Below are 27,043 nucleotides of genomic sequence, written 5' to 3'. Positions count from 1 at the left end.
CAAAGGCGATCATTCCAGCACCTGGAACGACCCTCGCATGACACTTTCTCTTGCATTTTTCTTGTAGCCCAACTTCGTTGAAACTAAGATTCGATAGTAACTACTATGTATAAATGGATGAAAGCCGTTACGGCCTATACCAGAGCCCGCCAGGAAAATCAAACAGCAAAAGCCACGCTACTGATAGTGACTCGGTTGTATTCCATGGAATAAACCTTGTCGGTCTAATCTAGCGCAGCTCAAACCTTCCTTCGAGGTACCAACCTTAGCTTTCGCTTAGAACATGGCTTTGCGTTTATACGGTCACTATCCGAAGTACACGCCTCGGAAAGTAGAATTAATATACTATATATGATAACGATCTCAGACAATTGCTTCCAATTTTGGAAATGGAAATAATGTCAATCTGGCAATACTACTCAAGGAACCTTGATTTAGGTTCGTTAGACGGCCAGTTTGGGAGTTTCAGAGTACAAATTACCGGGCTTTGATCATCGATAATCACATCATCCAGGTCAAATCCCCAAGCCTTCGCAACCCGACTATCTGGCCGAAATTCGTAATCATATTGTCATTCCAAGGTAATCTCGTCAGCGTTCTGGAATTCAAGATTAAACTAGTCGTCCTCCTCGACACCAAATTTCAGGCTTTTCAAACAGGGCATACGTTGCGCCGCATAGCCCAGGGAGATAAGAAGCCGCTGGAAGTGTCTTCTAATTCTCACCTCACATCCCCACCATTCTCGCTCCGTATCGCATATCTCAGCAAGCCAGTCATTCTGTTCGGTAATATCAACGATTTCGGCCTGGCGTTCCGCCGAGAACTCGTAATGGAATTCCTCTATTTGATTGCCTTTCTGCTAATTTCCATTGGGATTACTGAAGTCTTAATCTAGAAAAGAGATTCTTTACCTGAAGGGAGCCAGCCTGGCATATTCGTAACCTCCACTATCTTGAGATGAGGCCATTGAAAGGATCCCCCAATAGTAGGCTTGCCTTCTCTATCTAAAGGGCATAAGGGTATAAGAAGCCAAATGGGAGAGGGTGCATTTGAACTTCAATTCCCGAAGGTGAGTGCTAAATTCTCGTAAGTTGTCTGACAAGCTGTCGATCCCGGAAGGGATGAGATTCAGTGCAGACATGCACGGTTTCCACGGGCCGTCCCTCTCGCCCTCAAAATCTAGCACCCAAAGGCTACTTGGAAGAGAGCTGATAAGAGAAGCAAATGCTATACAACCGTTAGTAAAAAATGCTCGGCTCTATGGTTAAGAGGGTATGGCTTACCTGCACAGCGTTTTTGTAAATACTCTAAGTGGTCCGGACGGATCCATTCGTTGAGATTTAGCTCCAATTCGGTGACATTTGGACAGTGTTGCACTATAGTTTGCAGTGTCCCGGTCTAGATATTATGAGGCCGGCCCCAGTCTAGAAAAGCGAGCTTTTTAATATACGGAACATACGCTAGCATACCGGTAAGAATCGCGCCTGATATAGAGTGACCGACTTTCTGGCTTCTATGTTTGTAATCCTAACGATATTCACCAGTATCTTAATAGTATTCCGTCTATAGTTCTAGTATATGCTCTAGTGAGCTTCCTCGAAGCCCTAGACGCAATCTAAGACGGACTCCTTAGTCCTATGAGTGAAGGATTTAGAAAAGGTCTATCACGCTAGTCTAGAACGCTAGATCATTAGCCTTCCTAATAGGATTGTCTGTGTTGTAATTTTCGATGTTCTCCCACGATTTACGTGTGGTCTAGTCCGTCAGTTCGTAGGGGACTAAAATAATGTACTCCAGCTTACGGATCTAGGTTCGCTGTATAACACGATCGCCGGATATAAGTTTTTGAAAAAGCGTTAAAGAAATCCCGGGTTGCCGAAATCCCGGGTTGCCGAAATCCCGGGTTGCCCTTCATTGTGCTTATCATCGCTATATACAGCGAGGTTAGAGTAGATCAGAGGCTCAAAATCCGCCTACTAGGAGCGACACACAGAACAACGAGATTTCCTCACTTTACAATAGGGCTGCGATCTAGAGTAATAATTCCAATGGCAGTGTTACCGTCATTGTGGTGCGGTCTAGGGAGATATTTGAGCGGAAAGATCCAAAAGGTAGGTAATAAGATACGAAGTGAGAGCGAGAATGATAGAAAAGGAAGAAGAACCAAAGACAGAAGAGAAAGAAAGTCAACGGAAGATCATAAAAGGCTTGGCGTGGTCTCCACCAAAGGTATAGATCGTCTGGATTACTTACTGTCCTGTAGCATGTTATATGATGGCTGCATTCTCTAGGGTTCTGGGGGTCATGATACAGTATTAAAGATACAAGCATAACCCTAATGCATGAGCATACTAATTTTTCAAGGCACCTCAGTTTTTGCGCCGATCTTTAAGGCATCTCAATTTCGATGTAGACAACAATTCATTGCTTAAGCCTTACAGGATGGATTGAATCAGTTTCACCATTTCAACTCAGAAATTCCTTCTCGAACCCTTTTCCTAAACATGCTATATCTCTTACGGTTACTCTGCTCCTGAACCCCTCCATAGCGCATTCACCCTAAGCTTACCCGGGTGACACCCACCCGACTACTAGCCGCACATAAGCCACACACCATACAGAGCAGTGAGGTCTGATCTACGGCCTTTGTAAGTCTACTTACTATATAACCCTCTTCAATGCAAGAATAAGTACATACGACCATAGGGTGTGGAGAACAGGGCTTCCCGTCCGCTCAGCCGTACTTAAGCCACACGCCGGTAAGTTAGTAGTTAGGTGGGTGACCACTAGCGAATCCTTACTGTTGTATGTTTTTTCTTTGTTTTTTACATTTTTTCTTAAAAAATTAAGGTGGATTATACTCACTAACTGATCATAACTGATTGTCTTAAATATGTTTCATGGCTCGGCCAGACGTTTCCCCCGGCGTCGCAAGATTTTGATAGTTCTGTGTTATATCCTCCTCAACATCTTCAAATATATATATATTCTGGGTACTTCAGAAGTTATCCCTCATCAGGGTTGTCTGTAATGGAACCAGCTTTAATTCTCAATATAAGATCTGTGGATAATTGCAAAGAACCAACAAACCGAAAAGTTTATTAGATCTAGGACAGAGTGGTGGTTAGGTGATTCCTATATTCACGGTGATTCCTATATTCACAAATGTGTGTATGTTTTTGATTTATATATCATGATGATGCTCAAGGCATCAACCAATAAGCTCGCGTAGCTCAGTTGGTAGAGCGCGGCACTAGTAATGCCGAGGTCCATCGTTCAAGTCGGTGCGTGAGCAAATCTACCTTTTTTTTACATTTTGTGTATTTTCTTGTACTAGACCAAGTTTGAAAGCTCTTGATACCTAAATAAACAGATCATAACCAATCAGCTCGCGTAGCTCAGTTGGTAGAGCGCGGCACTAGTAATGCCGAGGTCCATCGTTCAAGTCGGTGCGTGAGCATATCAATCGGTTTCTTTTTGCCCATTTTACAGATTGACTTTGTATGAAGAAGCTCCTTTTTCCTGTTACCAATTGCGGAGAACCTTAAATAACATCACCCCGGGCTCGGAAATCACGACCAAAGAACCCGAGTGACCTCGAAGATCTGAATGATACCAGTTGTTGGGCAGAAGTCGCTGCAACCCAAGCTATACATGAGCAAAGCCTATGGTCGCCAAAGCCCCAATTACCCACCAATTGGCCCAAACCAAACTAATAGAACACCGTAATATGCACGAGCATGCAGAATAAGCTGCATGAACAACTCAGAAACCCCCAAAATCCCCAAAGTTGATTGACCATGATCAACCCACACGCATGCAACGAACCCGCTATAGACCACCAGCAGCAGGGCAAATGACGCGAACTAACAACAAAAGCGAACCCCGGCATTCAACTATCTTGCATGTATGGAGTACATGATGCACTAATCAGCACAATGCCCATAGTCCAAACCAAACCCCCGCTTATATGTACCTGCCACATTGACCTAGAATTAAACCCTCCTCCCTCCTCTTCTTTCTTCTTCGGAGAATCGAAGTTCGGAGAAGATGTCAATTCGGTTTGAATCGCAGGTAGGGCGATGGCGCCTGTGATACACCAGTCCACCCAGACAATCCCGCGACCAGATTCCACATCTTCAGCTTTGATACTGGGATCGTCTGGTCCCCGCACGACAGAAGTTCATACCCGCGAACTCGCTGTTAGCAGTAGCGGTAACTCAATAACATTTACTCCTCCCGCAAGCTATGCATTCACCGACGATACGGACAGCGACACCGGTAATAACAGCAGAAGTGGTAGCAGCAGCAAAGAAAGCGGCATATCAGGGCCCCTCAAAGGCGCAATAGCAGGCTCAATAGTCGGCGCAGCATTCCTACTGTTACTACTATACTGCTGCTACCGACGTTCGCCCAAGGCAGCAGAAGAACATCGTCGAAGCCGACGATCCTCCAATACCTCCAAAGACTCACCAGATGCAGCACCGCCTGAGCCCGCACCAGCAGAGCCAAAACCAGCCCCAGTAGCAGAGCCGGCAGAGCCACCACCAACAAAGAAAAAGAAAACAGTGCGGATAGCGCCTGGATCGACGCCGCCTCCGCATTTACATCTTCATCCGTATGTGCGGACGCCTGTTAAGGTGAAGGTGAAGCTTTATCCTGATTCGGAGGAGGCGAAGGGGACGTTTTCGTCCATTGAGCGGTATACTATGGATCTTGGGGCTGGGGCTCATGTTCGGATTAAGAGGGGCAAGACGGGTACGCCGATTGCTTTTGTTAGTCGGCCTAGGGAGGGAGGTGAGGTTGTTGGTTAATACTGGTGAGGATGGGGCGAAGGGGTGGTATTTGGAGTTGGAATTGAATTGAGTTGGGATTGAGTAGATATAGATGGGAGTTATGGGTTGACAAGACGGGTATTGATTGGATTGGATTTCATTAGCATATTTCTGGGCTGTTTGGTTTTGGTTTGTCTAATCTGGACATTGCATGTTCTATGTAGATACTTTTCTAGGGCATAATAGGGGAAATGGTATGAGTCTCGGTGCAAAACACTTACTCCGATCTTGGCTTTCCACGTCCACGACCTCCACCCCGTCCACCCCGTCCTCTACCGCCACCACCACCACCTCCACGTCTCTTCTCAATACCACCTCTGCGATCACCCTGACCAGCACCGGGGCTTAAAGCATCACGGTTCTTAGTCTTGGGCTCGCGGGTATTACTCTTAGAACGGGAACGACCGCGCTGACCACCACCGCGCTTAGCTGCCAGGTCGCTAGCACTCGCATAGTTGAAACCGGGCACGCCCTTTAATCCCATCTTGCCAATGACCTTCTTGTCCATTGGGGAGGCTCGGGGCAAGCCATAGCGTTCATGGCCATTTCATTTGCGAGTTGGACAAGGCCGGGCTTGTCAAGACGGAGCTGTCTCATCAGACCTGATCCAGCGAAGAAACCGATGAATGATGAGTAAGCGCGTTGCTTGGTCTCTTCGTCGATGTTGTACATGGCCTGGGTGACGGACTCGGCGCATGAGTCTGCGTCTGCATTGATGGCTTCGGTAGCGGGGTGAGGCTTGATGGGCAGGTGGCGGTTGTTGTTCATGAAGAAAGACTCGCCTTGGGTGAGGAGGATGATGGCGCGGCCGTCATTTCCGGCACGTGCGGTACGGCCGACTCGGTGGACGTATTGCTCGCCGTTGGATGGTAGGCCGACTTGGATGACTAGATCGACGTTGGGGAAATCCATACCGCGACCGATGACATCTGAGGCGAAGAGGATTCCAGCTTCGGCTTCCTTAAATTCGTCTGTGGTCCTTGTGCGTGCGCGCTGGTTGAGCCTGGAGTGGATCTCGAACACCTTCAGGGGAGTCAAGCCCTGGGAGAAGACAGCTGCGAAGAGAGCAACCATGTTGGCGGTGACACCGAAGACAATGATTTTGGAGCTGGTCTTGATTTCAAGGCTGAGAAGCGAGGCAAGGGTGGTGAAGGTTTGCGACACGGATGGCATCAGCACGTGGTACTGGGGAACTCTCTCGTGCGTTGGTGCTTCATTCTTTTCAATGGTGGAAAGACTGGTATAGCCTGGCTTCAAGACCACGCTGACCACATCCTTGACCTTCGGTGGGACGGTAGCCGAGAAACACATTCCCTGCCAGCCAGCACTCTTAGGGGGAATAAGTCTGAGTATCTGCTTCACGTCATGGATGAATCCGCTCTCAAGCATGGTATCGGCTTCATCCAGAACGAGAGTTTGGATGTTAGACAGCTTCTCCGCCGAGTCCTCATCGGAAAGATAATCCTTCAGACGTCCAGGAGTGGCCACAAGAACAGAGGGAGTCTGCTTCATGAATCGAGAAAAGGCAGGCGCCCTGTTTGTTCCACCAACGGCGATATCACATCTGACAGGAGTGGTGAGTTGCGATGTTAGTTGATCACATGACTTGGCAATTTGCTGGGCGAGTTCTCGCGTCGGGGTGATGATCAGGATGGCTACCTGGCCCTTTGGTGGTGTTGCCTGGCCTTGGAGGAGACAGTGCAGGGCAGGGAGTAGGAAAGCCAGGGTCTTGCCAGTGCCGGTCTTGGCCTGGACGAGGCAGTCACTGCGCCAGGTTGGGAGCTCAGTCAAAACACGGTGTTGGACTGGGGTCATGAACTCGAATTCCATCACCTTGAGGGCTTGGAGGAGTTTTGGGTCTAGCTTCCCGGCCATGCTTGTGTATGGCACAGCGTCATCATTGATTCCAGGGCCTGACATGGTCGAGGCTGGGTATTTCAAGGGACCTGGTGAGATGAAAATTTAAATGAATGGCGATTGAGCGATGAAATACAAATTTTAGAAAATGACCGTGAGAAATTAAGCAAAAACTCCAGATTTCATCTATTTTGTGAGGATTGTAAGTTGTAAGTGACTGGCATCAACAGTTTGCCTTTGTTAGAGATTTGCCGCCAAGCATTTTCGACTGGGAGGAGCTTGGTCAGCATCGAATGATTGGCTACAATGGATCCACTATATTTAGTCGCAGAGATTCTCTCTTCTTTCAAAGTTCACTTCGACTCTCGATTCAGGATATCGTCCAGTATTTTTGGAGACTCAACCTCCAAGATACCTCGGTTTAATCCTTGACTTAGCAAGATCCACCATTCATATCTTCGGAAAAACCCGTCTCTGACGCTCTGGATCGGCCCCCGAGACGGCAGACTTTTCTCTAGCTCGGACCCCAACGCGTTTAGGCGACGGGGCCGTACTGATATTCACATCAAATGCAATTGGCCAAATCAAAAATCCCAACAAAAACTTAAACGCACCTTAATTTGAACCTCGGCAATTACCACATCAGGGAAGAGTCTAGAACTAGAACTAGAACTAGAAACAAAAGATCTGATCGCTCATCTTAGCAACAACCCCTGGCTTCGCAAAACCCATCGCAACCAAATTTTTCTTAGTCGCATTAACCATGCCTGGGGGCCCACACAACATAATTTTCGTATCCTCCGCAGACCCAGGAAGCCGCGCCTTCAGCACCTCTTGATCCACATACCCAGAACCATAAGTCCACCCCTCAGGCGCAGAATCCACCAAATACCAAAGCTTAAAGTTCTTTGGGTAGAGACGAGCAAAGCGCTCCAGCTCAGCACGCAATAGGATATCTGACTCACTGCGGTTTGCATAGATCAGACTGACCTCCGTGGTATCGGTGTCGTTTTCACAGATCGCCCGGATCAGTTGGTACATAGGCGTGATACCAGTGCCACCGGCTACCATGCCGATTTTCTTGCAGAGGCCCTTTGAGTAGCGCATTGACCCCTTAGGGCCGCGGAACTCAACTTCGTCGCCGAGCTCAAGGTTGGCGAGGTATTGGCCGCTGAGTTGGCCATCCGGGTAGCATTTTATTACTAGTTCGATGCGGCCGCGGTCTGTGTTGTTGGAGGTTGGGGTGTAGGAGCGCGTTACGGTTGTGCCGTTGATGTTGGCGCGGATGGCGACGTGTTGGCCGATTGGGAGGCCAAGGACGCTTGTCTGGGTTGGGAGGGCGAAGACAAAGCGGTAGACATTGGTTGCTAGTTCAGTCTTTTCGACTAGCGGGAGGCGTTGGTAGGTTTGCGGTTCGAGGACTCCGCGGGTTAGATGGGGATCGACGCGGATTACTTTTTTGGCTTTCATATGTGGTGGGTAACGCATGAAGCCTGAGTCGATTTTGGTGAAGCGGTTGGCTTCTCGGGCGACTACTATTCCCACTGCTGTGGAGATGACGCTGGCGGCTAGGAAGCCGTTGATGAAGCCGCCATGAGGGAGGCGGATGGTCTTTAGTTGGTGTGGGATGAGTTTGGAGATGGCACCCAGGCTGTTGGTGAGGTAGTTTGTGCGGTTGAGGACGTAAAAGATTGGGATCAGACCACCCAGAGCGGCGATGGCTGGCATGGCACTCGTTGAAGAGGAGGCTGCCTCCTGTGTTTTTGGCGAGACCACGCGCACTGCCTTGGGTCGCACAAACTGCTGGGCATCTTTCAATGTGCCCACCAGGAAGGGCTGCATGATTTCGCGGGCATCCTCAGAGTGTCCGACATCTTCGTAGTCGGCGGTGGCATCTGTACCGGCTACCTCGACAAGGACCTCTGCGCCTCCGGGGTGATCTTGCAGATATTCAGTGAGATCAAAGACTGTGACATGTCAGTGAGTGCCTTCCAGATCTGTCAAACATGCATACCTTGCCCGTGGATGACCATCCAGGTATCACCCTTTGTGTTATGCGCAGCAACATCTTTCAATGTATACTCTGGAAGTACAACATCTGCCTTCCATTCAGCCTTGAGCTCTTTAGATTCTGGGAAAGACATTTTGAGGGATATGACACGAGAATAAAAAGGAATGAAGACCTTAAAAGCAAATCAAGACCAGGAAATTAACCAGCACCCACTCCGATATGTGCATAAAAGTGAGATATCAACCTCGGTTCCTGTCAAGAAACACCTCGGTGGGGCCGAGCCGTTCAACGGCATCTTGGTTCCGAAGCCACGGTGAGCCCGAAACCATATTTTCGCCGGTCATTGCGCAAACTCGAAGCAAATCCGACGAGAAAACAAGAGACGGGATCCCGATATCTGACTTTTGGCCAATAAGGGGGTTTGCGGTGGATCCCAAGTCTAAAACATCGAAAGTGCCGAGGCTGTTTGGAGATACGCCCCCTAACTACATACTTCACTGTACATTATGAATTATCAATGCAATTTGGTACATTGGACTCGGTGGAGTTATGTAATTTCTAATGATATTTTCTATGTTGCATGATTCCTATAAATATTAGCGGGCCCTGGATGATAACAAATTTGCATTCGCACTATTTCCATCCATACAATGCCTGCGAAACAGTTCTACTTGCTGGGCGAGGCTATCACCTCAGCCCGAGGCGTTGATATCGAGTCAAATATTGACATCGAAGGCCTTCAACTTCTCATCGCCGGTCAATTCGCAATTGTCGAGCCAAATGGTAAATAACCATCTCCCATCTCCCATCCAACCATTCTGACCAACCCAGGCATCGGCTTCCAAACCGAAGATGCGGCCCTCACAACCCCAACAGAGATCCTCACCAGCGAAACCCCAATCGCAATCTCAATAGACGGCAAAGCAGTCCGAGAAATCCCAGGACCCAAAGGCCTCCCTTTCGTAGGCAATTTCTTCGAAATCTACCCGGACCACCTGGGCAACCACCAACGCCTCTTCGACCAATACGGCCCGATAATCCGCACAACAAACATGGGCCGAACAGTCTACCAGACCAACGACCCGGAGCTCTCCTCAATCGTCTTCGCCGAGTCAGACTTCTTCACCAAGAAAATCCAAGAAGGCCACCCCCTCCACCCAATCAAGAACCAGCAAGCCGGCGTTTTCCTCGGCGACACCGATACACCCGAATGGCGCGCAGCACACAAGTTTCTGCCTCCCGCGCTGGGACCCAAGGCTGTGCGACACTATGCGCCAACCATGCAGGAGACGGTCGAGGATGCGTTTAGTGTTTTCGATGAGCTTGATGAGCGTGGTGAGGCGTGGAATGTCTACCAGTATATGCTTAAGCTGGGTTCGCAGGCTGTCGGCAAGTTGATGCTGGGTATGGACTTTAAGCAGTTCAATGCTGTTGATGCGCCACCCCATGAGCTTGTTTACCGTATTGCTGAGTCGCTGGAGCTTAATAAGAAGGTAACGGCTCGTGGCGATTGGTATGCTAAGATGCCGTTTGGGGACCCTAAGCGGTTGAGGGATGCGCGTGGGCGGATCGTTGAGATGGTCAATGAGTCTATTGCCAATGCTTCCCGGGGTGGTGTTGAGGATTTGCCGTTGCAGGATGCTGCGTTGAAAGCGAATAACATGATTGGTGAGAGACCAAGAGAAGAAGGGCAGAAGAATAAGCACTAACATATCCCAGACTACATCATCCGCGCCACAGACAATAAAGGCGAAAAACTCCCCAAAACCAGCCTCATGGAAGCTCTAGTCGTAGCCACCGGTGCCGGCTTCACAACAACCAGCTCCCTCCTCTCCTGGCTCCTCTACTCCCTAGTCAACTACGAAGGAATGCAAGAACGCCTCCTCCAAGAACTAATCGACAACGACATCAACGAAAATACATTGATGACAGCAGACCTAACAGACCGCCTCACCTTCCTGGACAAATTCATCAAAGAAACCCAACGCCGCCACAATCCCTCCTACCAACCCGCGCGCACAGCACGAGTCGACATGATCCTCCCAGGCGGCTACAAGCTCCCCCAAGACTCAATCGTCATCCCGGCCCTGCACCACATCCACAATAATCCAGCCGTGTGGAATAATCCCGCCCGCTTCGATCCTGATCGCTGGGATACGGATGATGTCAAGAACAGACATAAGGGTGCTTATGTGCCTTTCGCTGCGGGACCGCGCATGTGCATTGGCTTTAACTTTGCCTTGCAGGAGGTTAAGGTCTTCTTGCCGAAGTTGTTGTATAGGTATCGCTTTACGAGGGAGAATGATGGGCCTGTGGAATATGATCCTATGTTCCAGTTGATTCGGCCGACGAATTTGTATGTCCGCGCTGAGCGGAGGGTGAAGTGGCCCGTTAAGACGGAGAATTAGAGATGTGAGGAATATGAGGTTCTGTCTTTGTATATAACCGGTTGAATGATGCTTCCATTGCAATTGTGTGTTCTGTATATGGTCGGCACGAAGCCAGATCTCCGAGCAGGTATTTTTGCATGTCATAATATTCTAAAAACACCGAACCAATCAAGAAACAGAGAAAAGACCCTCTTCAGCCTTATAGGCTATCCATCGCGTGTTTAGGCAGCCGAAAAGCTTAGGTTAGCCCCGAGGGCGGCAGGAACCCCGAGCTTTTTCGGAGTTAACCCCTTCACGTTGAACCTCCCGCCCAGTTCTCCCTTCTCCTTCTCTTCCTCTTCTTCCCCCACCTTCTCAACTCACCGCCAAAATGCCACACTTAACCAACGCTTTAAACGAGCTGGGCCTCTTAACAATGTGGCACTCCACATTGGACGTCAAACTCCTCTGCGCTCAACGTTTCGTCCGACTCTTCGCATATGGCGGCTCAACACTCATCCTCGCGTCATACCTATCCGCCATTGGCATCTCGGATGATCGCATTGGATTATTTATGACGTTGACGCTGATCGGCGATGTGGTGATTAGCTTCTTCCTCACGCTATTTGCCGATGCGATGGGCCGCAAGGCGGTGTTGTCGCTTGGATCGGCGTTGATGGCTGGGAGTGGGCTGGTATTTGGGTTCTTTGGTAATTATTGGGCTCTTTTGGCTGCGGCGGTTTTTGGTGTTATTAGTCCGAGGTGAGTGGTTGGGTTCTTTTCTATCTGATCTGATTGATGGTGGAGTGCTAATTCTCGGCAGTGGGAATGAAATTGGCCCTTTCCGCGCTGTAGAGGAATCGACTTTGGCGCATCTTACGCCCCATGAGTTGCTTAGTGATGTTTTTGCTTGGTATTCGCTTATTGGGACTGCTGGTTCGGCGTTGGGTATGCTGGTCTGTGGCTGGATTATCAATTCTTTGGAGTCCATTCACGGGTGGGAGTTCATTCCTTCGTGTCGGATTATCTTCTTCGTCTATGCCGGTGTTGGTATCGTCAAGTTGATTCTTACTCTGGGTTTGAGTGGCAAGGTGGAGGTTCAGAAGGAGGAGGCTCCGGAGAATGGTGAAACTCGCGCACTGCTGGATCCAAACCCAGAACACGAACAGGAGGCACCCAAGAAGAAGGGCTTGTTTGCATCTATTGAAAAGGATTTGTGGTCGCTGGTTATTCGACTGTTCATCTTGTTCGGTTTGGACGCGTTCGCCTCTGGACTGGCTTCTCTGTGGGTATTCCGATTGCGATTCATTGACACAAGCTGACCCCTGCAGATCCTGGATGACATACTTCTTCAAGCGCAAGTTCTCCCTCCCCGAGGGTGAACTCGGGACGATCTTCTTCACCACGAACATCATCTCCGCAGCCTCCATGCTGGTCGCATCATCTCTCGCCAAGCGCATTGGAAATGTCAAGGTGAGCTATCCATACTAGCAGTCTTCGCGGATCAATTGCTAACTATTGCAGACCATGGTCTTCACTCACCTCCCCTCAGCCGTCTGCCTGGCCTTGATATCCGTCCCATCCAGCCTCCCATTGGCCCTAACTTTCCTCGTCCTACGAGCTAGCTCCCAGAGCATGGACGTAGCACCCCGCTCCGCATTCCTAGCGGCAGCCCTACCAGCAGACAAGCGCACAGCCATCATGGGAGCCGTCAACGTTGTCAAGACAACCAGTCAAAGCATGGGACCCCTGCTAACAGGTATCTTGGCACGCAACGGCTTCTTCGGCGTCTCCTTCATGATCGCCGGATGCTTGAAGGTCGTCTACGACCTGGGCATGTTGGCCAGTTTCGCCGGCAAGGAAGGGCCTCGCAAGCGGGCTGCGCAAGAAGCCGACGAAGAGAATTAAGCGTGAGTGTATGATTATAAGTGCAAGTATGAGTATCGAGTATTACAAGCGAGGAGCCTCTCTCCACCCTTAAAAGCAAAAGTCCCGGCGAGTACATAGAATGGAACAGTAACTAGACGTGCATCCTGTGCCACCCATCGTCGGATTAGGCAGACGCGTTTTGACGTTCCACTTAGACAGCGCGTACGTACATACATGTAAGCTAGAGTGTGTTCATATAGTCTCACGCTTCCCACCCGCAGCCAAGCTTTCTTACATCGTCTTGGCGCCTGCGATGGCCAACTCAACCCTAACACCCATCCTAGTCATTTCCAACAATGGCACACCAAAACACACCATGAAAATGAAGCCAAGACATTTTTCGATGTCCTCGATTTGGAAATGCTCGCATCCGCTTTGCATAGCGCATCCCCAATCCGCGCGGACTATCTTCTGCAGATGTGTCCAACGGCCGTTGTGGATCTTCATTGTGACCTTGTAGGCACCCTTCCCATCCTCATCTTACCTGCCCCCATTCTCCCTCCGTTACAAACAACGTGCATACAAAAACTAACTCACATCTACAGCGGCCTCCTTAACCTCCTCAGAGTAGCAACAACCCACCTACCAACCCTCCTCCCAGACCTAGAACTAATAACCTTCTCCCGCAAACCATCCCCCTTCTCAACATGGTCCACCCACGGCGTCATCCCAGTCCGCTGCCACTCTCACAACGACTACTGGCGCCACGTGCCTCTCCACTCGGCTCTATCAGCCGGGTGTATCAGCGTCGAGGCTGATGTGTGGCCATGGCGCGATCAGATCCTTGTCGGTCATTCACGGTTTACTGTGTTGAGGGGGACGTTGGAGAGACTTTATCTGGAGCCTTTGGTTGAGATGCTTGATTTGCATAATCGGGAGAAGGTGGAATGGGTTGCCATTGGGAGTGGGGGTGAGATTGGGGACGGTGACGGTGATGATATCGTGGGCGTCTTCGCAAATGATCCCAAACAAACCCTCGTCTTACTCATCGATTTCAAATCCGACGGCGAGTTACTCTGGTCTCTTCTTTCTGATGCGCTTACTCCACTTCGGGATCGGGGGTATCTGACTCATTTCAATGGGAGTGGCGTTGTCACGCGCCCTGTTACAATCGTTACGAATGGGGATATTTCTTTTTCGAGTCTTGTGCGGAATACAACGTATCGTGATATCTTCTATGATGCACCACTGGATAACCTCGCCCAATTCCCAGTCAATGATACCACGACGACAATCACAGATCAAGTCTCAAATGACTCAAATGGACAGCTCACGGAATCCCCATTCAACCCAAATAACAGTTACTACGCCTCCGTCGACTTCCGCAAGGCAATCGGCCCTCTCCAGCTCGGCCGATTATCAGAGACCCAACTCGAGACTCTCCGGGATCAAGTGCACGCTGCCCATGAACTGGGATTGAAAGTGCGGTATTGGGGAAATCCGAGTTGGCCGATTGGACTCCGGAATAGTGTTTGGAACGTGCTTGTGCATGAGGGTGTGGATGTGATTAATACGGATGATTTGAGGGGGGTGACTAGGCAGGTGTGGAGGGACAGTTCTTGGTGGTGGTAGAGTTGTTTTGTTTTGTGTTATTTGAATAGTGGTTTCGTTATCAAACCAAAGAGTGAGAGAAACCACAAGATATTTTATGATTTCTACGATTCAATTCTCAAGTGTGCAAATAACTGCATTCGTAATTTGTTTCATATATGTAGATGGACATCACTATAACTTCAAAGAATCATCACGAATTCTGGGTTGCGGTCGTCGTTGTAACCAATGTATTGGTCGTATTTGCCGTTCTTCTTGTCTCGGTTGATTTTTGCGCAGTAAAGAACGTTAAGCAGGATCCTATATAATATTAGTGACAGTTCCGGAATGTGAAATGGAATGGAAGGTACTCACATGAACCATGCAAATACCAGAAGACCAAGAATAATCGTGTGTCCACGATGGAAGAGAGGGCCATCCTTAGACGGATAATTGAAAGCTAGAACACCAACCGTCAATACCATAGAAGTAATGAATGGAGAAAATAGAACGCTGAGAAACTTACTCGCAACAAAACCCCCACAATTAGCAATAGCCAACTGCATCGCCGAAGTAGTAGCCCGCTTATAATGCCCAGCCGAGTTATTTGACAGCCACACCAAGATACAAGGTACACTGGCATATTGCCCGGTAGCCATAAGGAAAGTCATTCCATATTGGACGCGAGGAGAATCGATATTGGCAATGGCAGCGTAGCCAATTATAGCAATCGGAAGGGTGAATAGCATGACCACGCCTCGGAGGCGCAGACGATCGGAGATAAATGCCACGATTACGGTGACTACCGCTGCCACGGCGTAGGGGATCACAGACCATAGTTGGACCTCGTTGGCGTCTTTGGCGAAGCCGAGGTTTTTGATTATTGTTGGGAGCTGCATTATGTTAGTTGGGATTCTTGTGTGGTGGATGGATTGGGTGCATACGAATAGGCCGAAGGAGTATAGCCCTGATAGGATGGCGAAGTAGGCTGTGGCGGAGAACCATACTTGGAGGTCTAGGACGCCGCGGCGTACTTCGGACCATTTGAAGGATTCTGCTTCTGAGGCTAGGTTTCTGCTGTTGTTAGCGGGATTGTGAATGAGAGATGGTGGCCTGCTTACCCTTCTAGGGTCCTGGGATTATCGAGCATCAGCCTCTCCCGACCGAATTCCTTTTCCTCGGTAGTCAGGAAGGTTGCTGACTCTAGGGAGTTTGGGAGGGCGAAGAAGCTCAGTACTCCGCAGACAAAGGTCTGTCGCCAGTTAGAGAAGACCCTATTCCATTTTTGAACAGTGATATGAACATACCAATAGTCCTTCAATGATCAGAATCCAGCGCCAGCCTTCTAGGCCTCCGCGAGGTCCAATTTCAGCTAATCCACGGGCAAGAAGACCTAATCAATTAGCATCGAACTGACACTTAGTAGGAGAGATACATACCTCCAAAGGCACCAGACAGAGAAGCAGCCGTATAGAACAACCCAATCCGCAGAGCGAGGTCACCTCGTCTATAGAAGGTAGACAGGTATAGAACCTGCATTCTTCCAATTAGCCTCCACTTCTTCTCACATTCATTGTCAAGAACATACCATGCCCGGAAGCAGACCACCTTCCGCAATACCCAACAAAGCGCGAACAGCCACGAAACCAGCAAAATTCTGCACAAAACCAAGGCACATAGTGATGATACCCCAAAGAACCGTCAAAAAAGGCAACCAAAGTTTCGGCGATGCCTTCTTGAGCACAAGGTTACTCGGCAACTCGCTGTATACCCATTAGCTCTTTATTTCCGTGTTCAATTTCAATGGCTGGAACAAACGCACCTGCAGATATAGGTAAGATAGAATACAGCCAAACCGATGTCGTACTGATGATCAGTGATAGAGAGGTCCTTCTCCAAGCCGAGTATCTTCGCATTACCGACATTCGTCCGATCGAGAAAAGAGCATAGGAAAAGCAGGGCCAGTATAGGAAGAATTCTAGAAGCAATTAGCCTCTTTTCGCGGTTTCAGGGGCGCAAGACTAACCGCGTATCCAACTTCAGTAGTATCTTCCGCGATAATTTCTCCTGTTGTGCGTGATCGCCATATCGATTGAGGGGGCGGGCTTTGCCTCCTCGAGCTCCTCCGCCTTCAATTTGGTATCCATAGAGTGGGTAATTCAAAGCTTGGCGACGCAGGACAAGTCTTGGTTTTCTTGACCGTCTGTCAATCGTAAACTGGGGGTTAAAAGAATGGAAGAAGGGAGAGAAAAATGGGGGGAAATACGCACACAAATAGACTCAAGCCAAACGAGTCGGCTACCAAATCTGGGGCCGTAACCAAGGAGAAAGAGCTGACATCCTTTGTCCCCCGCAAAACAACCCCGGATTCTGGGAGCCGCGTGTAAAGTTACCGTAATATTATTTCCCGGTTACTGTTGTATTACTGCTGACTGCCGGTATCGCTCGGCGGCCACTTCTGGTCTCCGGGATCCTCTCCAAAACCTCGGTCCCGAGATTTGGTCTCCAGCCGCATTCTTAATGGCCAGACATCCCTCCTCCAGACGCTCATCAGTAGAGATGTCGAAACTCTCAGCAAGCCTCAAGGCGTTGATCAATGCCCCCGCCGCCCGACCGTCCACCGTCCCCGCCCCGGCCAACATAACCTCGGTCTACCAGAAGATCCAGCAGACCGCGCAGGCGAAGCAGATCTCGCAGCCATCATGGGTCGCACTATCCGTGAGTACATAAAACAGCATGGAATAAATGACACAGTAGACTAATACCCACCAGACCGCAGCGACAATGACAATGAACTCCCCCGAGTCCCTAACAGCCCTTTACAACCTAGCGAGCACAACAACACCAACCCAATCCCTCGAAACAGCCGAACTGATGCGCGAAGTCGGGCTGAAATGCATAAGTTTTAACGGCATCCCCCGAACAATCAACTGCCTGGGCTCCTTCCGCGCAAGCCTACCGGAAACAATCACCGCCCAACTATCCCGCACACCAACGCGCGCCCCGACCCCCGAAAATATCACGGGCATCAGTCAACGCGGCCACGCACTCTGGGATTCGATCTACCGGCCCTTTGAGACGAAGTTGTATGACAAGTTGTCCGAGTCGCATCCTGATTTGCCGGTGCATATCCTGCATGCGAATTATGGGGCTTTGCTTTCGGATCCGGTGCGTGAAAGGGCTAGTGGGACGTCTGCTGGACGAGTTTTGACTTCTATTGTTGCTGTTGCTTGTTTGAGGGCGCAGAGTGGGGTTGGGCCGCAGGTTACTTCGCATGTTTTTGGGTTGAGGAAGGCACTTGAGGATGGGTCTTGGGTTGGTGATGTTGAGGGGGAGGTTGGGGCTAAGTGGTTAGCTAGTGATGAGGGTAACTTGTGGATTTTGGAGAGCGTTGATGCTATTGTTGGGGCTATTGGTAATGGGCAGGGTTCGAATTTTGCTCCTGGGCGAGCGAAGTTGTAGATTTGAATAGATACTCGGTTGCATATAGTTTATTACTCTGTTTATATTCTGTTGTTCCGTACATATGTTTGAATTTGATTGTCTATATGGTAAATGTTCAATATACAATGACTGCAAGTAAATGTCCAAATCGTCAAATTTATGCAGTAAATATCTATTCCATGATCTCAAGCGTGTCAGCAATCGCAAATTTAGCATCCGTCTTGCTCTGCACCTCCTCCACCTCAACACCAGGAGCGAGCTCCGTCAGCGTGAGCTCTCCAGTAGCTCGGTCGACCTGGAACACACACTATCCAATGGTCAGTCGTTGTTATTCATGATCAATCATGTCCACTTACCAGGTCTGTGATAATAGTGCTAACAACATTAGCGCCGGTCAGAGGCAAGCTGCACTGCTGCACAATCTTGGGTGATCCATCCTTGGCAACATGGCTGGTGGCTACAACAATCTTGGTCTGGTCGGGGTTGGAGATCAAGTCCATGGCTCCGCCCATACCCTTGAATACCTTGCCGGGGATCATGTAGTTTGCCAAGTCGCCGTTAGCGCTCACTTGGAGAGCCTATTGGACCAGTTAGCGAAGATTCTCTTCCTTTATATGCGAGCACGAACCCCAAGAATAGAAACGTCAACATGACCTCCCCGGATCATGCCAAAGGACTCGGTGCTGTCAAAAGTGGAAGCGCCAGGGACAAGAGTGACGGTCTCTTTTCCGGCATTGATAATATCCCTGTATTCATGTTAGATCGCGAGGCATGATAAGGACAGCTGGAAAACTTACGCATCCAATTCTTGCTCAGTGGGATAATCGCCCTAAATCAAGCCAGTTAGAAAAGCCAACTCAAAAGCATAGATCAACCTACCATTCCCAAAATACCATTCTCCGACTGAATCCAAACTTTCACATCCTTTGGCAGGAAAGAGGGTGCCAAAGTAGGAATACCTAAAACTAAGTCAGCCACGAACAACCTCCACAAGCTGCATATACATACCAACACCAAGGTTAACATAGAACCCGGGCTTCAACTCCTTAGCAGCCCTACGACCGATAATCTCCCTCTGAATCTGCGCCGCATCCCTAGTCGGCCTAGTCGCACTGGCTTCGCCAGAACGCAACTTCTTAATCTCAATATGCTTCTCGTCTGTCGCAGGCACAATGCGATCCACAAAGATTCCGGGTAAATCGACATCATTCGGGTCGATAGAGCCAACAGGGACGATATTCTCGGCTTCGACAATGGTAAGAGTTGCGGCCTTGGCCATGATTGGGCCGAAAGCTTTAGTCGTGTATCTAGAGAAGGCGTGTGAGCTAGGATAAATTGAGAGAAATTGACGGAGAACACACCTGAACACGCAGTTACCAGCCTCGTCCGCCTTCCAAGCCCGAATAATGGCTACATCGCCCGTCAAAGCAGTCTCCATGAGATAATTCTTGCCATTGAATTCTCGTGTTTCGCGCGGCTTGCCCGATTCAAGGACTTTGCCTGATTCGTCCATGCGCACGGGGATCTTGCCCTCTTGGATGAATGTGTCTAAATTTTTAATGTTAATAAATTTCACTCTCATTAAATGAAGCAAACGAAAGATGTTTACGTACGGACACCAGTCGGTGTGAAAAACGCCGGAATACCAGCACCACCAGCACGAAGCCGCTCAGCCAAGGTGCCCTGCGGACAAAGCTCGATAGCAATCTTACCCGTCAGGTAATTCTTTTCCAGTATCTTATTGTTGCCCAAGTAGGAAAGGATCAAACGGTTCAGCTGGCCATTCTGCGATAGAGTCGAAAGACCACCCTTGCCCGCGGCGCCGGCGTTGTTCGATACGGCTGTTAGAGAGTGCAATTGATCGGCGCCTCGACGGTGCATAGCATTGATCAATGTTTCTATATAGAACCATATATCAGCATCACCATTCCCGACATTAAATTACTCTGTCTGCTCGATACGTACCAGCAACCCCGCAAAGCCCAAATCCAGAACTAAGAATCGTCGAACCACTCTTCAAATCTGCGACCGCGGCATCGGCATCCTTGAAGAGCTTTGACCCGCCGCGCTCGATCTTCGGTGCGAGTGATTGTAACGGCGCGGTCGTGGAGTATCGAGAGCTGATGCTTGTGGAGCTGGAGGTGGGTTGCAGAGGGCGCAAGCCAGCGCGGACTCCGAGGTAGAGTCGGGGCCGGCTGGCGGTGATTGCTTTACGCGACAATGTCGCTGTTGAAATGCGAAGCGCTGCCATGTTTGTGTTTGTGTTTTGGAGGGGAAATTGAGAAGAATTGGAGTTGTTTGAGCTATTAAAGTGTTGACAGGTTTCGGCGGTCGGAGCTACTTTTGGACGCCGATGGGCCGACTGTACCGAGTGACGTCGCTTGTTTTCGGGTCTTTTTTGTCGCCGTTATGTATGGTTTTCTAATTGGGTGGCGCATTTGGATATGTTCGTATGTGCTTTTGTGTTTTTGGAATTATATAAAGTACACCGAATATCTGGTATTAACCATAAACTCAACGCCGAAGTACGCAAGACACTTAACTCGAATCAAACATCAAAACATAACTCCGATCCATTTGATCAACCAGTCAAAGTCTTCTTAAGCCTCCCCAATTTCCCCTTCAAACCGCCAGATATCGTCTCGCCAGTCCTTCGCTGGGCCTCGGCCCTCATCTCCTCATCAGTCCGCCGATTAGATGTACATTCCGAAGAGAGACCATTCAATTGTCCCCCTGGAACCAAAGTAACATCTGAAGCCGGATCACTAGTAAATGCACCATCCCCTCTCCACTTATCCTTATTCTTAAGAGCCCGCTGCTCCTCCTCGCGTCGCAACCGCTCCCGTCCACGTCGGGCGGCGCCTTCGATTCCACTTTCGCCTAGCATGGCTGTTCCGGATGGACCAGGGGCGAGGGCGCTCCAATCTAGGACCATTTTGCTTGCGGGGTGTGCTTTGTGGTTTTAGATGGGTTGGAATGTGGGTGCGTGGGTGGCTGGCTGGATGGCTGGGTTGTATCTTGATGGGTATATAGTTTTATCACGGAAATGAGGGATGATTTTATATTCAAGCTTTTATTGTAAAAATATTTCTCTTTTTTCTCTTGGAGAAGTGCTGCTTGTATGTCTTGTTGGATAGCGGCCGATTACTATGACGTTAACCAAGATGGCCCCCATGCTGGAGACCTGGGATAGCGCTGCGTGGTTGCTGAGCCCTGCGATTCTCTGTGGTTACTTGGTTTGGGTGGCGAATTATATTTAGGCGTAGTGGACATGCTTGACTATCATTATTATTGAGGTAAATGGATGATTAGAGATCCTTTGTGCAATGGTTTGATCTGCGGACACCTGACTGAAGTCAGATAAACCTTCATGTGAGGTGTGTACTCAAGGCTACTATTACTTCCCAAAGAAACTGTGTCTGACAACCCAGAAACAAAAACCATTACAATTGTGGGTATCAATACAACAACACTAGCCTCTCCTCCATCTTCATTCATCAGAGACCCAAATCTGCATTGGCAAAATCAAGCCAATCCCAGTTTAGCATATCATCAAGTGGAACATCAGGAATAGACGCCCCGAACGCCGTCCCAGCCCGATTAACCGCATCGACAATCTGGTTATCCGACATAGCTGAAAAGTGCATTGGCTCGGACCATAGATCCTCAGGTGGGAGGGATGTTGGGGGTTGGGTGACTTGGATTGGGAGGCCGTGGGTGTCGAGAGATGAAGATGTATGGGGCAGAGTTGGTTCAGGTAAATCCATGCCAGATGGATTGACGCGTTGAGAAGTGGGTTGGAATTGGGATTGTGGATGGGATAGCGGAAGAGGGAAGGCAGGAGCTCTCCGGATCAACTCGCGCAGAAAGCGGCCATAGAGCACTGACGAACCATTCCGATGGCTAGGCGTTGCACCGACTCTTTCTAGAACGCCGGCTGTTTCTTCGATTAGGTTTCGCACGCTGGGTGCGAGACTTGATCTGCTGTCGCCGGGCGTTACGCTTAGACTTAGTGCTGAGCAGGCTGCAAAGGATATCATGATGACTGTGTTGTTGGGCATTGACTTTAGGCGGGATTCGCCTTGGATGGCGGCTCGGAGTACGTTTAGGGCGGATGAGAGACCCGCGGCGCGGAAGAAGCGTTTCACTTCGAGGGGCGCTGTTGGGTGGTTGATTACGCCGCCGTAGGTTGAGAGTTGGGTGTGCGTTACCAGAATCTCGACGTAAGGGGGAAGAGAGCGTGCTTTCTGGGTTAGTATAATGCTCTTTCGGTGAGGTAGTCCGTACTTACTGTCACCTTCGCCGATTGCTAGGGCCCATGTTGCGTACCATCGTTCGTAGAAGGTCTGGATGGTTTTCTTTATGCTGTTTCGCGGTTAGCAGGAGAACGTCCACCGATTGTAGTAACTCGTACGATTGAGCGGCTTCTGAGCCGGTATCGACGATTCGATAACTATCACAGCTTGATTTGACCTTTTTGAATAGTCCGTCCTAGATTTACCATTAGAGCCATAGGCGACTTTTGGGCATAATAACTTTTACCAAATCTCTGCGAAGAACTGCCATGGAATTCATAGGACCATCACGCAAATCTGCGATATTGGACAGATGCCAGCGGTCGCAATTTTCAATAAGCGTAGTTAGAGGAACCGTGTAGCTTCGTCCACGGGCAAGACAAACCCTGTCAGGCAGTCAGTACAATAACACCACATATCAAAGACAAAGAGCTCAAACTTACCCCCTCTCAACAACAAACAACGCAATCCAAGCTCTTTCACGTCGCCGTAGCAGACGCAGACCCCACTCAGAGCATGGATCAACATCATCAAATCCGTCCATGTGCAAAGCCCTCTTTGGATCGATACAGTCCGCCCGAGCTAAACGATTGAGAAGTTCCTGATCAAAGCTCGCAGATGGCGAGACAATCTTGTTCAATGATAAATCCAAAGCAACAGTCAAAGCCATGGCAATATAGGAACAGGTATCGTCATCTCCGAGACTATCACCAGGGGACATCCACGGAACATTAACCATGAAAGCCAGAACAATCTCGACAGACCTATGGCGGTGCGTAATTACCCTCTGCGCAAGCGACTTGCAATGTCGAGATAATCTTTTAGATAAAGCAGCTGCCGACGGCAGGAATAGAGCCGCACCAGCCATGATCGATGTAAACAGAAACGCGGATTGAGAACGCACAAATGATGGCGTATGTATCAATGGATCGAGGCCCCATCTTGTGTGAGCAAGGTTTTGATAAAAGCTGATGCAAATGTCAGTACCACGTTTCTTATATCATACCGGCCCAATCAGAGACGGAGATATATATACGCACAACGAAAACAAAGATTCCGACTCATCAAATGTAACCAAGCCCAAATCCACAGGATCAACCTCAGACCCAACATCCAGATTTGCCCTAGCTGGCACGAAAAACGACTTCGCGCTTGGCTCTCCAGGGATGGCATTCTCCTGCGACACGGCCAACGGAGCGCCCGGCAATGGCAGCGAAGGCCTAGGTGCCCGGCGCACGCCCGTCGGCGAAAGCTGTAGATCCGAAGCTCGTGCTAGCAGTTGCAGCGGATTTTCTGCATCGTCCAATGTGAGACTCTCATCGACCTTGGTATCGCGCAGCGAAGGCGGGTCGGAATCAGGATCATGACCCGGCCCCGGACCCTCGGAGAAAGCATCTTGATCACTCTGCATTAATTGACCCTGGACTTGGATGAGGAGGTCCTGCAGACCGGAGATGGCTCTTTGCGCATCACCGTCGCCGGAGTCAATCCTGGGTCTTTTGATGGCCTGTTCGATCTGATGGATCGCCTTCTCCAGACCCTTGCGTTTGCTGTGCACGCGTCAGCGCTGATCTCCCGCTGCCAAGGACAGGGATGTTTGGTTTCATTCTATCTCAACTTGACTCACTTCTTTACTCCCTTCTGTCTGCCTAGATGGTGGCTTGGCACGATGCACTCCGCATCACTCTGCTTACATTTCTCGCAGCGAGTTTCGCCCGCTGCGCGATTGCAGCGGATCTTGCTTCGTCGGCAGGTCAGACATGCGGCTTGTTTTGCATGGGGAGTTTGGCCCGACTGCTCCATTACGTTGTTGATTGGGACCATTCTGATGTCCGGGGGAACCATGAGGCTTCGGGACGGGAAGTGGATGAGAATATGTAAGGTATTTTGGTTTATATAGTCAGAAATGGAGACCCCATCAACAGCCCGGCCGGGCTAGCTCAATCGGTAGAGCGTAAGACTCTTAATCTTAAGGCTGCGGGTTCGACCCCCGCGTTCGGCTATTCCTAAACACCGTCCACGAGTGAGCGTTACTTTTTTTTTTTATTTTTTATTTTTTTATTTGATAAAATAATTTTATATCCCATGTAACTACAGAATTTGATTTCCAGCATTGAGTAAATTTGTCGTGTCCTTCTTTTATTTTATTATTTTTTTTTTGAACCGGTCTAAAATTCTGTCTGGAGTTGTTTGATCTTATGGGAACGAAAAGCACGTGGTATCAATTAAATATTAACATACATTGGACACATGAATGATTAGAAACGGTGGACGTTCCCACTAAAGAATATATATATCACCGTTTTGCAAAAAAATTCACACACACCTCCCCAATCAACCACTAAATTTCAATCAACGAGCGTGTCCAATCTCTTCATCCCTCGGCCCAGAAGTAGCCCCCGAAGCCTCGACATCAGGAACATGCGGCTGAGGAACAACATGACCCTGCTGACCCTGCACCTCCCCAACCTCAGGAACACCAGCAAGACCCCTCTCAGCCCCAGACCCAGCAGCAGAACCAGGCGGAGTAGCATCCAAAAGCCTAGGACCCGACTCCTTAGGCTTCTTACTACCCTGCACCCTAGCAGGTGCAGGACCCAGGATAGGCGGATACTTGAAGCGGAAGCCCCAAACAAAGTAAAGCTTCAACTTAGTCCCGAAAGGCATAGCATCCCACCTCTTCTTTAGAACCTCGGCATCCTCACGACTGCGCGCACGATACCCCTTCCGGAAACAAAAGAGGAAGAACAGCGTAACAGGGAAGATAAGGAAACACCAGAAAAGCGGAAGTCCGCGACGGGTTTGCCAGCCTGTCATGAGACGGCGGAATCGGACCCATGCTTCGATGAAGCCGAGGATCAGGAACAGGCCTATCCAGCCCAGGACACAGATGAGTGTTATTGCCAGGCCGGAGATTCCAACGCCTAGACCCCACTTGCTTGTGTACCAGTTATCCCAGTAGTCGTCGCCGTAATAGCTGTTGGTGTAATAGCCGCCGCCGTAATAGCCACCGGAGCTGGATGTATACTGGCAAGATGCGCCGCCGGCTACAGAGGTCGGGGTATTATAGTAACTTAGTGAAGAAAGGGTACGGCTTGGAATTTGAGTTGGGTTGACGTAGACGACGTCGAAGTAGTATGTTGTTGGTTGGAAAGGCCGAGTGTCGTCGACGGAAGTGGAGGCGGCTCCTGTTTCGCGGGGAAGAGCGTTGGCAATTGTGTATGGGGGCGTGACTTCCGCCGCGATTGTTGATGTCCATTTGGTTGAGCAGCCTGTTGGCGCGGTGAAGGTGAGGTTCACTTTGTAGACTGTGCTGTGGACGTTGCCGTCGCTGTCGAGGGAGTAGCCGTTCTCGTAAGCGGCGGCGGAGCCGTACCCTGTTGGGTAAAGTTTCTCAACTATGGTATAGCCATAGACTGTGTCGGTGGATGTTATAGTTGATAGCGCTTCTGCGGGGAGAGTTGCCGTTGGGGTGATTTGTTGGATGTAGGTGTTTACGCGCAAGGAGTTGTAACCGTAGGTTACGAGCTCCTGCTCATAATTTTCTGTTACTATCCATGGCGCGGCGGAAACGAGGGGACTGAGGTAAGATAAAGCGAGTGACAAGTATAGTTTGAACGAGTGTGAAGGCGCCATGTTGGGCCTGTGAATAGAGGTTGGGGTCTAGGAGAAAATATGGCGCCCACCATGGTTTTAATATTTTTACAGAAAGGATACTAATGAAAAAGCTAACAAACGCCTCATGACAGACCCTGATTTTTGGGGGCGGTTTCCCTTTTCCCTAGAGAGGTCGGTGGAAATTGCTGCATTAGAGTAGTCCGAGCTTGGGCTGTGATTGGCAGGGTTCCGGATAAGTGGGAAACGACTTAGGATGTAGCCGACGCACGCTAGTCATTTCGCCTCATGTTTTCCTTTGTTAGGTTCTTCCGAGTTTTACGAAGGAGGAAACAAGGAGAGGAATTAAATTCTAGAGAAGAGAACATAGAGTGTGCAAATAAATAGACACATGTATGCAAAGTTTGAGATACGGCCTAGAAGGAAGCGACAGGATCAGGCTGAGTTTACCAGCTTATCCTGAAGCAAACTCTCCGAAAATGAGGCTCAGCAATGCGACTGGCAGTACATGTCGAATTAGAGCACCCCTGAGTCATTCTCCGTGGTCCGGGACTACTGTAAGACCGTGGTATTTTCTTTTTACTTACCGGAGAACTTCCGGAACCAATAATATCCTCCTACAATCTCCCTTCTACAATTTTTAAGAAAAAAAGGAATATTAAAAAAGTTACCATGAGGCAAAAACATACAACAGTAAGGATTCGCTAGTGGTCACCCACCTAACTACTAACTTACCGGCGTGTGGCTTAAGTACGGCTGAGCGGACGGGAAGCCCTGTTCTCCACACCCTGTGGTCGTATGTACTAAAATTGTTGTCAAAGATAGTTATATAGGTCTTGTATAAGTAACCAAAAGGACCAAGTGTGCTACGAAAACAGCGATCGGACCTTAGAGGCAGTACCCGGAGGTGCCAGGCCTTTACAGAGATTTGCGGGAGCCCTTTGATGACTATCGAGGGAACCAGACGTATGCTAAAGAGGGACCGAAGGAGAGAGACATGGGGAACCACAGACTAGCGGGTAAACAGGGAGGAACGCCCAAGACACATAAAAACAAGCATGGTTTGAAACAAAAGGCGTATGCTCAACTAGGCTAAGCTAGGCGGATGCCTAATCGGACCAAAAGGATGAGGCGTGTATTTGCGAATAGAATTATCAA

The 27,043-nt window shown here is 49.4% G+C and overlaps 14 protein-coding genes across 14 annotated transcripts; 5 read left to right on the top strand and 9 right to left on the bottom strand.

Annotated features, from left to right (window-relative positions):
- Nucleotides 1-415: 415 nt before the first annotated feature.
- On the bottom strand, nt 416-933 carry N7446_010108 (uncharacterized protein; the record flags this gene model as incomplete). The annotated part of the gene is made up of 3 exons (XM_058518853.1): nt 416-542; nt 618-840; nt 912-933. The coding sequence occupies 3 exons, from the start codon at nt 931-933 to the stop codon at nt 416-418; spliced, it is 372 nt and encodes a 123-aa protein (XP_058369641.1).
- A 67-nt stretch (nt 934-1,000) lies between these two features.
- N7446_010107 (uncharacterized protein) lies at nt 1,001-1,915 on the bottom strand (the record flags this gene model as incomplete). The annotated part of the gene is made up of 4 exons (XM_058518852.1): nt 1,001-1,227; nt 1,284-1,398; nt 1,470-1,563; nt 1,803-1,915. The coding sequence occupies 4 exons, from the start codon at nt 1,913-1,915 to the stop codon at nt 1,001-1,003; spliced, it is 549 nt and encodes a 182-aa protein (XP_058369640.1).
- Nucleotides 1,916-4,082: 2,167 nt separating this feature from the next.
- On the top strand, nt 4,083-4,814 carry N7446_010106 (uncharacterized protein; the record flags this gene model as incomplete). Its single annotated transcript, XM_058518851.1, has 1 exon — nt 4,083-4,814. The coding sequence occupies one exon, from the start codon at nt 4,083-4,085 to the stop codon at nt 4,812-4,814; it is 732 nt and encodes a 243-aa protein (XP_058369639.1).
- A 495-nt stretch (nt 4,815-5,309) lies between these two features.
- On the bottom strand, nt 5,310-6,755 carry N7446_010105 (uncharacterized protein; the record flags this gene model as incomplete). Its single annotated transcript, XM_058518850.1, has 1 exon — nt 5,310-6,755. The coding sequence occupies one exon, from the start codon at nt 6,753-6,755 to the stop codon at nt 5,310-5,312; it is 1,446 nt and encodes a 481-aa protein (XP_058369638.1).
- Nucleotides 6,756-7,364: 609 nt separating this feature from the next.
- Nucleotides 7,365-8,836, bottom strand: N7446_010104 (putative cytochrome b5 reductase; the record flags this gene model as incomplete). Its single annotated transcript, XM_058518849.1, has 2 exons — nt 7,365-8,659; nt 8,707-8,836. The coding sequence occupies 2 exons, from the start codon at nt 8,834-8,836 to the stop codon at nt 7,365-7,367; spliced, it is 1,425 nt and encodes a 474-aa protein (XP_058369637.1).
- A 517-nt stretch (nt 8,837-9,353) lies between these two features.
- Nucleotides 9,354-11,111, top strand: N7446_010103 (cytochrome P450; the record flags this gene model as incomplete). Its single annotated transcript, XM_058518848.1, has 3 exons — nt 9,354-9,486; nt 9,535-10,371; nt 10,423-11,111. The coding sequence occupies 3 exons, from the start codon at nt 9,354-9,356 to the stop codon at nt 11,109-11,111; spliced, it is 1,659 nt and encodes a 552-aa protein (XP_058369636.1).
- Nucleotides 11,112-11,463: 352 nt separating this feature from the next.
- N7446_010102 (putative MFS transporter) lies at nt 11,464-12,980 on the top strand (the record flags this gene model as incomplete). Its single annotated transcript, XM_058518847.1, has 4 exons — nt 11,464-11,834; nt 11,896-12,357; nt 12,404-12,545; nt 12,597-12,980. The coding sequence occupies 4 exons, from the start codon at nt 11,464-11,466 to the stop codon at nt 12,978-12,980; spliced, it is 1,359 nt and encodes a 452-aa protein (XP_058369635.1).
- Nucleotides 12,981-13,361: 381 nt separating this feature from the next.
- N7446_010101 (uncharacterized protein) lies at nt 13,362-14,573 on the top strand (the record flags this gene model as incomplete). The annotated part of the gene is made up of 1 exon (XM_058518846.1): nt 13,362-14,573. The coding sequence occupies one exon, from the start codon at nt 13,362-13,364 to the stop codon at nt 14,571-14,573; it is 1,212 nt and encodes a 403-aa protein (XP_058369634.1).
- A 161-nt stretch (nt 14,574-14,734) lies between these two features.
- Nucleotides 14,735-16,724, bottom strand: N7446_010100 (uncharacterized protein; the record flags this gene model as incomplete). The annotated part of the gene is made up of 9 exons (XM_058518845.1): nt 14,735-14,852; nt 14,907-15,424; nt 15,476-15,605; nt 15,653-15,783; nt 15,839-15,924; nt 15,971-16,064; nt 16,120-16,294; nt 16,354-16,509; nt 16,558-16,724. Coding segments are annotated over 9 exons (1,575 nt in total), but the record flags the coding sequence as incomplete, so codon positions are not given.
- Nucleotides 16,725-17,051: 327 nt separating this feature from the next.
- N7446_010099 (uncharacterized protein) lies at nt 17,052-17,993 on the top strand (the record flags this gene model as incomplete). The annotated part of the gene is made up of 2 exons (XM_058518844.1): nt 17,052-17,249; nt 17,304-17,993. 2 exons carry the CDS (start codon nt 17,052-17,054, stop codon nt 17,991-17,993), a joined length of 888 nt encoding a protein of 295 aa, XP_058369632.1.
- Nucleotides 17,994-18,147: 154 nt separating this feature from the next.
- Nucleotides 18,148-20,226, bottom strand: N7446_010098 (3-oxoacid CoA-transferase; the record flags this gene model as incomplete). Its single annotated transcript, XM_058518843.1, has 9 exons — nt 18,148-18,282; nt 18,332-18,553; nt 18,604-18,721; nt 18,773-18,804; nt 18,855-18,934; nt 18,984-19,282; nt 19,337-19,523; nt 19,589-19,873; nt 19,941-20,226. 9 exons carry the CDS (start codon nt 20,224-20,226, stop codon nt 18,148-18,150), a joined length of 1,644 nt encoding a protein of 547 aa, XP_058369631.1.
- A 330-nt stretch (nt 20,227-20,556) lies between these two features.
- N7446_010097 (uncharacterized protein) lies at nt 20,557-20,910 on the bottom strand (the record flags this gene model as incomplete). The annotated part of the gene is made up of 1 exon (XM_058518842.1): nt 20,557-20,910. One exon carries the CDS (start codon nt 20,908-20,910, stop codon nt 20,557-20,559), a length of 354 nt encoding a protein of 117 aa, XP_058369630.1.
- A 522-nt stretch (nt 20,911-21,432) lies between these two features.
- Nucleotides 21,433-24,094, bottom strand: N7446_010096 (Zn(II)2Cys6 transcription factor; the record flags this gene model as incomplete). The annotated part of the gene is made up of 7 exons (XM_058518841.1): nt 21,433-22,218; nt 22,267-22,340; nt 22,390-22,466; nt 22,518-22,656; nt 22,714-23,238; nt 23,311-23,820; nt 23,898-24,094. The coding sequence occupies 7 exons, from the start codon at nt 24,092-24,094 to the stop codon at nt 21,473-21,475; spliced, it is 2,268 nt and encodes a 755-aa protein (XP_058369629.1). The 3' UTR covers nt 21,433-21,472.
- Nucleotides 24,095-24,622: 528 nt separating this feature from the next.
- Nucleotides 24,623-25,906, bottom strand: N7446_010095 (uncharacterized protein; the record flags this gene model as incomplete). Its single annotated transcript, XM_058518840.1, has 1 exon — nt 24,623-25,906. The coding sequence occupies one exon, from the start codon at nt 25,904-25,906 to the stop codon at nt 24,623-24,625; it is 1,284 nt and encodes a 427-aa protein (XP_058369628.1).
- Nucleotides 25,907-27,043: the final 1,137 nt, after the last annotated feature.

Source organism: Penicillium canescens (assembly GCF_028828765.1).
Source record: "Penicillium canescens strain IBT 15451 chromosome Unknown utg000006l_segment0_segment0, whole genome shotgun sequence".
In the NCBI taxonomy this organism is placed as follows: domain Eukaryota; kingdom Fungi; phylum Ascomycota; class Eurotiomycetes; order Eurotiales; family Aspergillaceae; genus Penicillium; species Penicillium canescens.
The sequence above is the reverse complement of the archived record's forward strand: the minus strand, read 5'-3'. Positions and strand labels throughout refer to the sequence as shown.